The sequence below is a fragment of the Octopus bimaculoides genome, chromosome 11 (genome assembly GCF_001194135.2).
Source record: "Octopus bimaculoides isolate UCB-OBI-ISO-001 chromosome 11, ASM119413v2, whole genome shotgun sequence".
Taxonomy (NCBI): Eukaryota; Metazoa; Mollusca; class Cephalopoda; order Octopoda; family Octopodidae; genus Octopus; species Octopus bimaculoides.
Window position 1 is genome coordinate 74,074,910 of NC_068991.1, and position 13,874 is coordinate 74,088,783.

The 13,874-nt window shown below is 34.2% G+C and overlaps 1 protein-coding gene across 10 annotated transcripts in view; it reads left to right on the plus strand.

The window, feature by feature from the left end:
* LOC106873685 (SRSF protein kinase 2) overlaps positions 1–13,874 on the plus strand; it is a 269,253-nt gene that overhangs the window by 187,192 nt on the left and 68,187 nt on the right. Inside the window, exon 2 of one of the 10 annotated variants that reach the window (XM_014921152.2) lies at positions 5,588–6,121. The exons of the other annotated variants lie outside the window; for them this stretch is intronic. Coding sequence (XP_014776638.1) covers positions 6,018–6,121 — 104 coding nt within the window. The 5' untranslated portion in view covers positions 5,588–6,017. The remainder of the gene's footprint in view (positions 1–5,587; positions 6,122–13,874) is intronic. 10 annotated transcript variants of the gene reach the window in all.

Here is a 13,874-nt window from a genome sequence, read left to right on the forward strand (position 1 = left end):
TGCAGCATGTATGATTCAGACGTGGAATGGAAATAGAAAGACAAAGAAAAAATGAGACTATTTCCATGTTCCATATGGCCACACTTAAGAGCAGTTGGCTTTTATTTATCAATGCCATTTCATTCAAGTAAGCGCTATTCACATATCGTAAATTGAAAATGGTATTAATGTGTGTTTGTGTACATTCTGTGAATCTGTGTGTATGTGTATAAATGGGTGTGTATTTGTGTGTATAAATGGGTGTGTATGTGTGTGTATATGTGTTTGTGTATGTGTGTAGATATGTGTACACATATGTGTGTGCATATATGTGTATAAATATGTGTATAATTAGCGTGTATATGTGTGTACATATTTGTGTAATGTACAATAGTAGGTCTGTGTGTGTGTATGTGTACAAATGTATAAATGTATGTGTATAATTGTAGGTGTGCATATGTATATATATGTGTCTCCATGTGTGTGTGTAATGTATTACATATCATTATCATCACCATCATTTAATATCTGTTTTCCATGCTGAGTTAGACACACCCACACACATACAATGTAATACCTCAATGGAAACCTCATCTCCGTGTATAGTCTGAAGAACAAGTTAGGAGTTTTTCGCTCTCTCTGTTTATAATTCTTCTGACTACAATGTAGAAATTTTAAAAAAATCTGCCTTTAAACACACTTTTACATTGATTGGTGTTCATACTGTTGTTATAGGCAAGTATTACCACCCTTAAGTTAATTGATTGTACAATATTGACATAACGATGTTATGTCAATAACAATAACAGTGTTATAACTGTGGTCCTTTTCTCAGATATAATGTAAAAGAGCATTTTGATTTTAAGTATTGTTTATTAGGGTGTAGGACTGTACATCAATAAATATGGTTTTTAATCTTCTCCATTCTCCTTTTGTTATTTCAATAAAACAGATTTAAAATGATTCATTGTTGTATCTTGCAGACATCTCGCTTTTGTTAATGGGTCTTAATTTTAACTGATATTTATTTATATGACTCTGAAATGATGTTTTAACCTCTCTGGTACCTTCGTACCTGAGACTGTCTTTGGTTTTTCTGATACAAACTTCCTGTTCTAAAATAATCGAAATTAAAACCCTCCATCTAAAATTCTTGGTGATTTATGTTCCAAATATTAACTTAATTATAACAAAAAAAAAAGTTATTAGTTTACTAATTTTTCCTTGTTTTCAAAATTAACTGAAACCCAGGCAATTCATTTCAGAGAGAAATTTGGTAACAGAAGGGCTAATAAGGTTATTTTGGTAAAATACTGAGCGGAGGTTTATCACTCTTGTTGGAAATAAGTCAGAAGTTTTTTCACATTACTTTCTCAACATGCTTTCATACATTTTGCTGCATACGAGTGCTATGGTTGCTACCATCTTCCTGTTTATCATTAAGTTTTTCTTTTGATGTTAATTTCTCTGTTTCTGTACAGTTTTGTGAAATGGCAGTTTGCTATGAGTGCGCTATTTCAACAACAGTGGAAAACGAAATGAAAACGATGAAGCAAACCCCAGAAACTCAAATGAATTTATGAGCAGAATTGAGCATTCTTCCTGTTGGTCAATTACAGAATTTAGTCCACTAGTGTTGCTTAATCTGAAATAATACCTGTAGGGGCGGAGGAACCCCTTCAAGCAAGGACTTAACCTATTGGCATTTAAACTGATCGTATCTTTTTCCTGTTCAACCTGGCCAAATCTGGCTTCTCACACTTACCCTACAATGTCATTCTAAATATAAACAATCACATCATTGAAATTGTGAAGCTACAAGGCAATTGCACGATTAATTAAAAGCAGTGTGATTATTAAATAAGCCTTACATGGTGACAGTATTATTTGAATGGTAGAAAGTTGAAGTGTTTTATATCTCCAGATCTGAAAGAGAGAGTTACCAGTGCTAGTGTCCATCTGCTTCTTCTTGGACTCAAAGAGGTGGAATTTTGCTGTTGTTGGTAGGAGAGCAGAAACCAAATGTATTGTACTCTTGTTTACATCACTGTAACTTAGCAGTTCAGCAGGAGAAACTGTTAGGCTCAGTACCAGACTTAATAAAAAGAAATAAGTACTGGCATTAACCATGTTTGGATGGTGCTGAGTATCTGTTAGTCTTATCCAACTCATGCTTGCATGGAGGGGTGGAGAGGAACATAAAAACCAATCACACACACACACACACACTTGTGTGTGTGTGTGTGTGTGTGTGTGTGTGTGTGTGTGTGTGTGAATGTATCTATGTTTGTGTTTCCTTGCCATGACAGCTTGTGGTTGTTGTTTCATTTTCGATATTCTGAAAATCATGTCTGGCTATGAGGAAATATTTCCTTGCTTGGAAACTGGTAAGGGTTGGCAGCAGGATGAGAGCATCCATCTGTAGAGAATCCAACCCAACAGCAACCATCTGACCCATGCAAGCACAGAAACATGGGTGTTAAAATGGTAATGATGATGAATGTATATACATATATGCATGCGCACACACACATGCTTGTTTCAACCAGAGCCTGTGGCCATGTGGGGATACGACTGTGTGTGTGTGTATGTAAACCATTGTGTCTGTTCTGTCTAAATGTAACCTTGTTGCACACTGAAAATCAATAAGACAAAGTGCTAGACTGAAATTAGTCCTGGGGGTCAATCGGATTGACTAAGAGCTCTGAAAGTGATGACCTGTCATCACTGCAGTCCAGTGAATGCAATTCAGTAATGCAATACGAATAAATGAAAAGTGTGTGAGCAATCATTGAAATTACTAGATAAATCAGCTCTGTCCCCTTTACCAAGTTTGTATTAACCTTTGGCGACCTACTGGATGTTTGTTAGCCCAGGAAATATGTAATTATTTCAACTTTAACCCCCTCAATGCTGACCTGTTTGGCATACCTCTGGTTCTCTAGTACAAACTTGTTAGCAATCTAAATAGAATTTTCTCATTAAAATTTCATGTTAATTTGTTTTCCAAACGTTGATCATTATTAAGTGCAGGTATGGCTGTTTGGTTAAGAAACTTGCCTTGCAACGGCATGGTTTCGAGTTCAATCTCATTGCACATCACCTTGGGCAAGTGCTGTGTACTATAGCCCCTGGTCAACTAATGCCTTGTGAGTGAATTTGATAGATGGAAACTGCATGGAAGCTTGTTATGTGTGTATGTATATATTTGTTTTTGTTTTTTTTTCTCCTTCTGCCACCACTTGACAACAGTTGTTGGTTTGTTTATGTTCCTGTAATTTTCTCATTAAAAAGAAAGGAAAAAAAATGTTCTGCGTTGATTTATATAACTAAACTCTTTAAGGCGATGCCCCAGCATGGTCACAGTTCCACAACTAAAAGATTATTATTGAAATTAAGTAAAGAGATAGTATTTCAACGGAAATATAGTAACAAAAGTACTGTTCTATGTTTTAGATATGAGGAGTTCTGTACATTATTTACATTGGATGGATACGTGTCCTCATCTTATTTGTTGTTACCTCAACGTTTCGGCTGATGTACTATCCAGCCTTCATCAGGTGTCCTGGTAGAATTTTGAACCCAACCCTGGGTACTCATTCTTAAGTTTTTTTTGTTGATGTTATTATTATTATTTATTCAGAGCACTGCCCGGAATTGAATACCTTAGGAATAAGAAGCCAGGGTTGGGTTCAAAATTCTACCAGGACACCTGATGAAGGCTGGAGAGTAAATCAGCCGAAACGTTGTGGTAACAACGTCAGCATGATACAGTCGTGTAATTAAGCCTAAGGAAAAATATATCACTCAGTGAATATCTTATGGATAAAATTATGAACGGTGTTGGCTGTCTTCAACTGTTTTGCTTGTTTTGTTTAGCTAATGGTTGGGTTTGAAAGAATTTCACTTGCTTAAAACAAGAAAGGATAATGGTTTAGGATTTTTAGCCTATCTCGTAGTGTGGTTACTCTCTAAATTTTTTATATAAGTGTCTATATTTTCATGTGTTTGGGAGAATTTGATTTGGGGCACTGATGCTGTCATGTTGTGGGTTTGAATATCTCGTCGCTAATAATGTTATGACGATGTTGGGGTGTGTACAAGGGTGAAGAATTGGCATTATCCAAAGAAATATTTGGATATGGTTATCTAGAACAAACTTTTGCAGAATTAATACGTTCACACAGAACGTGCTCTGTACTGTGCCAAACGTAGGTACGATATTAAACTAACATCCAATACCAACGATCAATGCTGTCAATCAAGTCCAACAGTTCTTTATTTTATTGAAATGCATCAGTCCACTTTTAGTCACGAGGGGGTGGTCAGGATCCTTTCACAACACTGTCCATTATGAATTCATTATTTTCTAGAAGTTGGTTCAGACTTAAAGCTGACATGTTTCGTGCTGAGATAAACCAACTGCATAAAATGAAACACTTTCTTGTAGAGCAGGTTAATTTAGCCATTTTTCATTTGGTTCTCAGCTCAAATGTTGTTGATTTTCTTTGCAGCCTAGGAGTAGCTATTCGGCTGTGCATGTGTGCTTGTTCCTGTGTGTAAAAGGGAAAATGAAGAATTTTTGTTGTTTTCCATAGAATCTTGAAAATGGTGATAACAAATTCTAGAAAAACTGACAGAGGTCTTTAACAATTCACTAAATTAAAATTTGAAGACATAAATTTGGATTATTGTTAAATTCATATCTTTTTGTGTTTGGCTGCTTTTTTTTTTTTTTTTTTTTTTTTTTTTGTATTTTATGTATGTTTTAATTTTCTTGTGTGAAAATTTTGAATATGAATTCTGAATTAGGTATTTTGTCTTGAGGAATTTACCCCTTGGCATTCAGATTACTCCATCAAATGCAATATTTATTCAAAGTTTTGAATTAATCCTGCATTATCTTGTACCTTTGAGATTTTGATGTGGTGCCACATGCTGGTGCTGGTGTCACGTAATTGCATCTGTGCCAGTGGCACATAAAATGCACCCAGCACACTCTGGGAGTGGTTGGCGTTAGGAAGGGCATCCAGCTGTAGAAACCCTGCCAAAACAGAAGACTGGAACCTGGACAGCTCTCTCCAAAACAGAAGACTGGAATCCGTCCAACTCATGCCAGCATGAAAAACAGACATTAAACAACAATGATGATGGTGATGTTTATTTTTAGAATGACATTGCAGGCTAGGCATGAGTGGCTGGATCTGGCTAGTTCAGACATATAACATTTAGAATATTTGGGCCAGAGATGGCTGGTTGAAATGCTAAAGGGTTAATTAAGATATCCTCTGTGTGAGTGTGAACACAATTTTGAATTTTGTGTGTATGTATTTTGTTTCAAGGAATTAATGTGGATTTTTCTGTATCTAGGTTTGATTTTATGCATATATTTTCTGAACAAAATCAAATTCTTAGTGCATTAGCTTGCTTTTTCCATGTATATCATATTTTATTTTTTCAGAGTAAATATTTCTTATTTTCTCTATTATATATTTTGTACCTAATTATTTGCTCCACCTTTAATTAACTAATTGACTACTCACTGATTTACCGCTGTTTTTTTCTTCTCTTCTCTTTTACTACTTTGCCAAATGTTCTATGGATGCAGTAAGTAACCTATCCTAACGTCTTTTCTACATTTTGTGTTCCAATTGCTAGATTTTTTTTTTTTCTCCCTCCAATTTTTTTCCTCCCTCCCCGATATTAATGGCTAAGGTCAAAGTGATGACCTTTCATAAGATATTTTTAAAAGTATCTCACTTTGAAATACATTTGCTAGCATGTATGTTTTACGCCTTGCCATTTGTATTCTGACATTTCCTGAAAGATTCGGCAAGAAGACATAGAATGAAACCTGAAGTTCCCAAAAGATTTAAGGAAAGCAAAAAACTTTCATCTTTTGAATATTTCGTTAGATTACCAGCATATTGTTGGCATTTCTGAAAATACTTATTGATTTATTATCATTTTTCTTTACTGGAAAAACAACAAACAATTTACATGTAGATGCAAGAGGTCTATGTTTGTTGCCATTTATTATGGCAGTTTTCCCTTTGTACATTCATCCATTAATTGACTGTAAAATGTCTGAACCCTCTCCGTCCCCTGAGTTTTCTTTGTCTCCTGAGCCAGAAATTAGCATGTAAGTGGAGTCTTAGATGCCAAATGTGACCTGCAAAAAGAGTGCTATTATTACATTTTTATTCTCCGTTGTTGTTGTTTTATTTGTTTAATTTTTCTTTTTTTTCTTTTTTGGCCTCATTTCTCTGTCTTTCTTTCTTTATTACCTCTCTCTCTGCCATGCTATCTAGGAACAATTCTCATCGATGTGCCGCTTTTACTTTACTTTATTTTATTATTATTTATTATTATTGTTTTTTTTTTAATGTCAGTCATTAAATTGTAACTTAATTTCTAATTGTTAGTTTTTATCTCTGGCATTTGTAGTTAGATTAAATATTATCAACGTTCATTTCTAAAGTGATCTAAATGTTTTTAAATTGATTTTTTAAAAAGGGTTTGGGGGATGGGGGTGCGAGGAATTTATTTTACTTCAAAGATGTTTCTCGTTTTTATTTAGTAAATTTAAGTTAGAATAAATAAATAAAAAACTTCCACAAGTTAACTATTTTCATTGACATGAAAATATGGAATGTATTTTGTATTCAAACCAGAATTGTCCATTAGCAGTAGTTATTTACAATTTAATATTGTCTTTTGAGAATGTAACTTTGTAGATTTAGAGAAATTTAGTGAGAAGAAATTAGCTTATGCTTATTTAATTTTTTTTTGTTTTTGTTTTTTTAGTACAAAGACAATACATGGGATAAACATTAGCACACATGGATTATATTTATTTGTATGTTAGAAAGCATTAACATTACAATTCTCCATGTATATGTAGATAGATTGCATTTCTATGTTATAAACTTGAATGCAACAACAACCACACAGGGAGGAAGGTTTTAAATTGTCATTTATTTGTTATTAAAGTTGTAAAATGATTTTAGAAAGATCAAATCCTTATAGTTTTAACCCTTTTGATACCAATCCACCTGAAACAGCCTCTGGCTCTATAATACAAATGTCTTGTTTTTGTAAATTTTGAATTAAAATCTTCCACCATACCTTAGTCACAATTTATGTTCCTAACACTAGCTTAATGATAACTAAGTTATTTTACTAAATTCTGTGTTATATTTAGAATTAATTAAAAGAAACACAGAGCATCTCAACAAAAATTTGGTAACAAAAGGGTTAAGGGCTGTAGGTCTTCCCATGAAAATTGTCACCACTGTGGCATTTATTTAGAAAGTGGGTTTTGTTCAGTTTTAAGCCTGATTAAGTAAACATCAGGGATCCTAAACATGATCGTTAGCTAATTGTTATTACTTCTCTTTTGATGCCATATTCAAGATTTCTAGTGTAGTGGACATTTTCTTCACTTTTCTTTTCTACAAAGCTTTTTTTTCCCGGCAACTGTTTCAATAATAAATAATTTACAAATGTCCATATTTTGAAGTTTCATAATCAATACTAAAGTTCAATGTTGATATTGATCAGTTTCTGTTTCTTATTAACCTTCAACTTTTGTTGATTTTTTGTTTGTATATGCATTTTATTTGGCAAAACTCTTATTGTATTAACGGGTTGTTTTAAGACTTTTACAATGTGTGTCTATATACATATAGACATACATGCATTTCTCATGTTTTTTTATTGCTTATTTTATTAGCTGTTAATTTATTTTATTATGACTAAATTAACACAATGTTTCTCACATTAATTGTCAAGTTGCTCTGCAAATTCTGCATATTTATTTCAAGTTAGCCATTGTCAAAACTCTCATGTTCAAATCATTATTCACATTTATTTGTTCTTTTCAAATAAAATTGCTTAAAAATGATTACAAGAATCTGGTCTAATTGTAATTATAATTTTTATAAGATTTAGATAAAAATTTCATTTGCTTTATGAAACTTATTAATTACATTGAAATTATTAATGGTATTCTTTCTGGAGGCTGGCTTCATGATAACTGTTTGCAAGAGATATGGTCTCTGTTTTATTTTATTGGTTTTTACTTGTAAATACCATCATTTGTTGAACAGGTTTGGAAGATATTTTATATATGTATATATATGTAATATCTGCTTAAATCATTTGTGATTTATATATTTTACATAATTTAATTCCTGATTCTTAACTTTTAAAATGTAGTCCTCTGAGCTGTTATATGTTAAAAGTTTACATAAATTTTTTTTTTTTTGGTAATCTTTTGACCCTTTGTTTGTCCTGTGTATCAGGACAGGCAAATGGTATTGCCTGTTTCTGGCATCCATAACATATGATAAACGTCCCCAAATTGTTTTTCAAACGCTATAATAACTTGGGGACTTAATGAAAAGAAAGCTTTATATTACCGAGAACATATGAAACAAAGGCCAACTAAAACTCTGTAATCAAGCATCGATAATAATTAGGACAAACTTTTGGAGCGCTTAGGTTTGATTAATAAAATATTTCTGAGGTTGAAAGTTGTACAAGCATCAGAAATGACAAAAAAACACCTCACTCAAGTAAACAGGTAATTTCCCCCACTTAGCAGAGCAAAGAATCGTTTTGGAAGATACTTTCCAATCAGTTTCGGTACTAAAATTAAATTTGAATATGTCTAACATGGAAGATTATTTTGGAAAATTAAATGAATGGTGGCTGTCAGTGATAAGTAATGATGTTGTGTTGGTCGTTTTCTCAGCTAAGTGATCTTAAGAAGTCTGGCTAAAACTCCTGCTCTTGGACAAATTGACCAATGATTTAATCATCCACTCGTTATGTTCTGAACTGGAGAGAGAGTAAAGACTGTGTAGCTAAGAAGCTTGCTTTGCAGCCTACATAGATGTCTGATATGGTGTGTAATTAAAAACTCTAGTCTGCGTTCATTAAATAGTCAGCTGGGAAATATGTTTTTCAAACAAATCTCTTTATTAAATTTGTACTTATCTGATAAGCTATGATTCGGGGGGGGGGGGGAGAGAAAGCTATGTTCACAGCTATTTTTCCAAGCCATAGCTTATCAGATTCACATTTCATATTTCCTGACATTTTGAAGTGCAAGTCATACAGATCTTACTGGATCTTGGTAATATTTTTAATCTGCTTTCTCCAATGCTTGTACACAATATTGTGAGGAAGGCATTAGCTCATTAGCACTTTAAACTGGTCGTGCCTGGCCCAAATATTCTATGCCTCTCACATGCCCTACACTGTTGTTCTAAAAATCAACATTCACAACATTGAGATCTCATAGCTTTGAGATTAATTCAAAACAATGTGAATAAATAAGCATCACATTTGATTGTAATCTGGATGCTAAAGGATTAAACTGCTTCCAGTGGTGGGGCCCCAGCTCAAGGACTTTGGTGATGGGGGATAAAGAGTTACTCTAAGTCACCGATACTCCCAGGTTTGCTCTGGTTTGTGGTGGAAGGATTTGCTAAGGGTCCAAAAGTTCCTTAGTGCCAGTTGCTGTGGCGTATGTATCTTCTCCTGAACAGGACGTCAGTCTGTTGCAGGATTACTCATTACTTGGCTGAGAGAACTGGAGTAATGTGAAATGAAGTGTCTTGTTCAAGAACACAACGCGCTCCCTGGTTTATGAATTGAAACATCAATCTTATGATCAAGTGTCCAACGCCCTAACCATTAAGCCATGCACTTCCTAAGGGTCTCCTAGTATAAGATGGTGTAAGTGATTAAGGCCTTGGAGAAAAGTTGGCCCTTAGACATGTGTCACACAGGCACCATGGATGCATGGATATGCCCTGATGTTGTATGAACTAGTACCCTATACCTCCAGGATAACCTCAGGAGAGCAGGAGACGTGAAGAGCAAACTATCAAACTTTTTGAAGGCAATAGGAAACGACTTGTATAGCTTTCCTGAGAAAAGTTGTGAATCTTTAGACTTTGGTATGGATGTCCATAAGTGCCGATACCTCTAGGCATGGCTCAGAGTGTGAGAAGGAGATAGATATGGTTGGGGCTATACTGATTCTATTTTTACATTTCTTTCTAATGTTTGAATTTCATTTGTCTAAATGACCCTTTAACACAGGTAAGATTTCCAAGAATACACATGCCTGCAGAAAATCAGCATTCACTTCAATATTTTCATTGGTGCCAGTATGGTTGCCTCGTAAAATGGTTGCTCTCCAACCAAATGGTTTCAGGCTCAGTCCTGCTGTGTATCACCTTGTTCAACTATCTTATACTATAGTCCCAGGTTGATCAAAGCTCTGTGAGTAGATCTGCCAGATGGAAACTGTTTAATTTTGTCTATTGGTAGCCATTGGAAAGCAAAGATTTTAATTTTTTTTTTAATCTTCCATGTTTAAGGATAAGAATAAAGTGCTGTAGAATGAAGATGGTGCTCTAGTAAAATTACTGTTTTCTGGATATTACCATTAAATGGCACAATAAAGGACTTCAAAATAAGAACTTTGAATTTACTTCAAGTAACTGAGATTCCTCCAGTTTTCTTTTTACATTTTAATGTTCTTATTTTTTTTTTATTATCACCCCCACCTCCATCCAGTTATATTTTCTTATTGCTGTGTTGCAAAATTAACTCATTGCAGTACAAGAAATTGCTATTTATAGTGTTTTCTGTCATCATCGGTTAGGAATGTCTACTTGTATTAAGCTGTGGAATGACCTACACTTAAATAGCTGAATAACATTTCTGAAAAGCTTTTCTTGAAACCCCATCTTCTAGAAGAGCTGAATCGTCATGGTTTTTACCATCTCTATTTGTAAATCATGTTAATTAGATGTAATTTGGAAAAAAACAAACCGAAAAAAAAAAAACGGAATCAGTCATGTATATCGTATTTTGTTTCTGTAAGCATATTCCATTTAGAAATTGAATTGCTGCTGTGACCAAGTAGACAAGATGTTGGATTGGGTGAATTGTTGAGATGGTACCCAACCACTCTCCCTCATCCACATGTTTTTCAATTAATTTTGGAAGTTGATATTATACTGGTGTTAAGAACATAAATTAACATGGAATTTGAAAGATCAATTTGGTTGATTTCGACCCCCTTGATACCAACTGGCCTTAGACCATCCCTGATTTTGCAGCACAATTTTCCTCTTTTGACGTAATTATAATTAAAACTTTCCATCAAAATTTCATGTGAACCCTTTTGATACCAACCTGACTGAAACCGGCTCTGGCTCTGTAGTACAAATGTCTTGTTTTCATAAGTTTTGAATTAAAATCTTCCACCAAACCTTAGTCACAATTTATGTTCCTAACACTAGCTTAATGATAACAAAGTTGTTTTACTAAATTCTTTGTTATATTTAAAATTAATTAAAAGAAATATACAACATATCAACAAAAATATGGTAACAAAAGGGTTAAGAAGAAAAATAATCAGCAGGAGACATAAGAGAAGGAAGCCTCAGTGTGGTCACTCTATATGCTAGAAATAATAGCCTAGATTTCCTTCAATCCACACCCTTCCAACTGCTTCTAATATGCATCTGCCCAAATGTAGAGGTGTATTTAAACTGCCTCTGGCTCTGAGTACAAATGCCTTGTTTTCATAAGTTTTGAATTAAAATCTTCCACCAAACCTTAGTTATAATTTATGTTCCTAACACTAGCTTAATGATAACTAATTTATTTTACTAAATTCTTTGTTATATTTAAAGTAATTGAAAGAAACCCAGAGCATCTCAAAATAAATACAGTAACGAAAGGGTTAATCTATACTCCAAACATCTACTTAATGACTGTTACTTTACTAAGTTCTTCATAGAATCAAGGATGGTCTCATGGGTTGGTATCAAAAGAAATGGATGGAAAGTAGGAGGTATAGTGGCTGTTTGTTTTAGCAAGGCCAGATCCTCCCACACAATAATATTAGTGTTGGTAGGCAACAGCTTTTTTTCACTTTAAGACCCTTTCTAGTGCTGACCTCTTTTCTGTGATGTGAAGGATTGGTATATTTTGAAATAAAGCTAATTTATTTGACTCCTCTCTGCACCTTGTTTCCTGGTTTCTTATATAACCTGATATAAGCACACCCTGTGCTGTAGAAGTGATGTGTTCCTAGAACTATTTCCACAACAAGGAGTTCCATAATGCAGAATGTACTTTTGCATTGATTCCATGTTCATTGTGCTCCTGAACATTTCAGTGTAACAAAGGAGTTCCGTTAAGTGAATCCTGTTTTTCCATTGACTTCATGCTACATGGAAGTCAATGTTTCTGCAACACAGATGATGGCTGTACAAAACTTGAGCTTATTTTTAAATGAAAATATACAATGATAATTTATCGAAGGGCATATCTTAAAATTTGAGTCTGTTTCTCATTCTAACCATTTAAGCTATGAAATAATTATTTATTTTCATCTGAATGGAAAATAGCAAATAACTCAGTGGCAGCTTAAGCCTTTTGTTGGTATATTTCTTATTTCTTTATTGCCCACAAGGGGCTAAACATAGAGGGGACAAACAAGGACAGACAAAGGGATGAAGTCGATTACATCGACCCTAGTGCGTAACTGGTACTTAATTTATCGACCCCGAAAGGATGAAAGGCAAAGTCGACCTCTGCGGAATTTGAACCCAGAATGTAACGGCAGACGAAATACCGCTTAACATTCCATCTGGCATGCTGACATTTCTGCCAGCTCATCGCCTTGTTGGTATATTTCTGTTGAAAAATCCTGCTTTTGTTTGAATTAATTTTGAAAATAATAAAGAATTTAGTAAATTAATTTTGTCATTATCAAGCTGATGTTGGCACATATATTAAAATGAAACTCTGATGGAAGTTTTTAATTTTGATAGTTTTAAAACAGGAAGTTTGTATCACAGACTAAGAAGTGGTCTTGTGTTGGTTGGTATTAAAAGGGTGTCTAACTTCCGTGTTCCTCATCCTTTGCAAATTTCAGTCAATTGAATCTGTAGCTTACTTTTGCGAAAGTTGATTAAAACTTTTCAAATATTATCTTGGAAAAGATTTTAAGTTATGATGGTGATTACAATAAATCTGAGTGATTGAAATAGGTTTTCCTTGAAAGAAGACGTATTTCAAACAACTAATTAAGGTTTGCTACTTAAAGATATTCCAAGCATATTTCCAGCAGCTAATTAAGCTTTCCTACTTAAAGGTGTTCCAGTATTTTGAGCTGTTCATCAGAATTACTGGTTTCAAGTTATAATTAGTATCTGAACATTAATAATTTCAACACTTGTTTTTGTGATGATGAAACGGTTAATATTTGAGTCTTAACATTTATTGTGACTAAGGCGGGGAATATTTGTGTATTCTTCTGTCACTTTCATTGTAATGAGATAATCTGCATAGTTGGAAAAATATTTATTGGGATCTGTAGCAGGTTCGACAGACTATAGTGTCAAAAAAAAAAAAAAAAAAAAAAAAAAAAAAAAAAAAAAAAAAAAGATAAGGCGCAGGCATAGCTGTGTGGTAAGAAGCTTGCTTACCAACCACATGGTTCCGGGTCCAGTCCCACTGTGTTGCACCATGGGCAAATGTCTTCTATCAAATCCTTGGGCCGAGCAAAGCTTTGTGAGTGGATTTGGTAGACGGAAACTGAAAGAAAACGGTGAGCTGGCAGAATCGTTAGCATGCTGGGCAAAATGCTTAGCGGTATTTCGTCTGCCGTTACGTTCTGAGTTCAAATTCCACCGAGGTCGACTTTGCCTTTCATCCTTTCGGGGTCGATAAGTTAAGTACCAGTTATGCACTGGGGTTGATGTAATCGACTTAACCCCTTTGTCTGTCCTTGTTTGTCCCCTTTATGTTTAGTCCCTTGTGAGCAATAAAGAAATAAGAAGCCCGTCATATATATA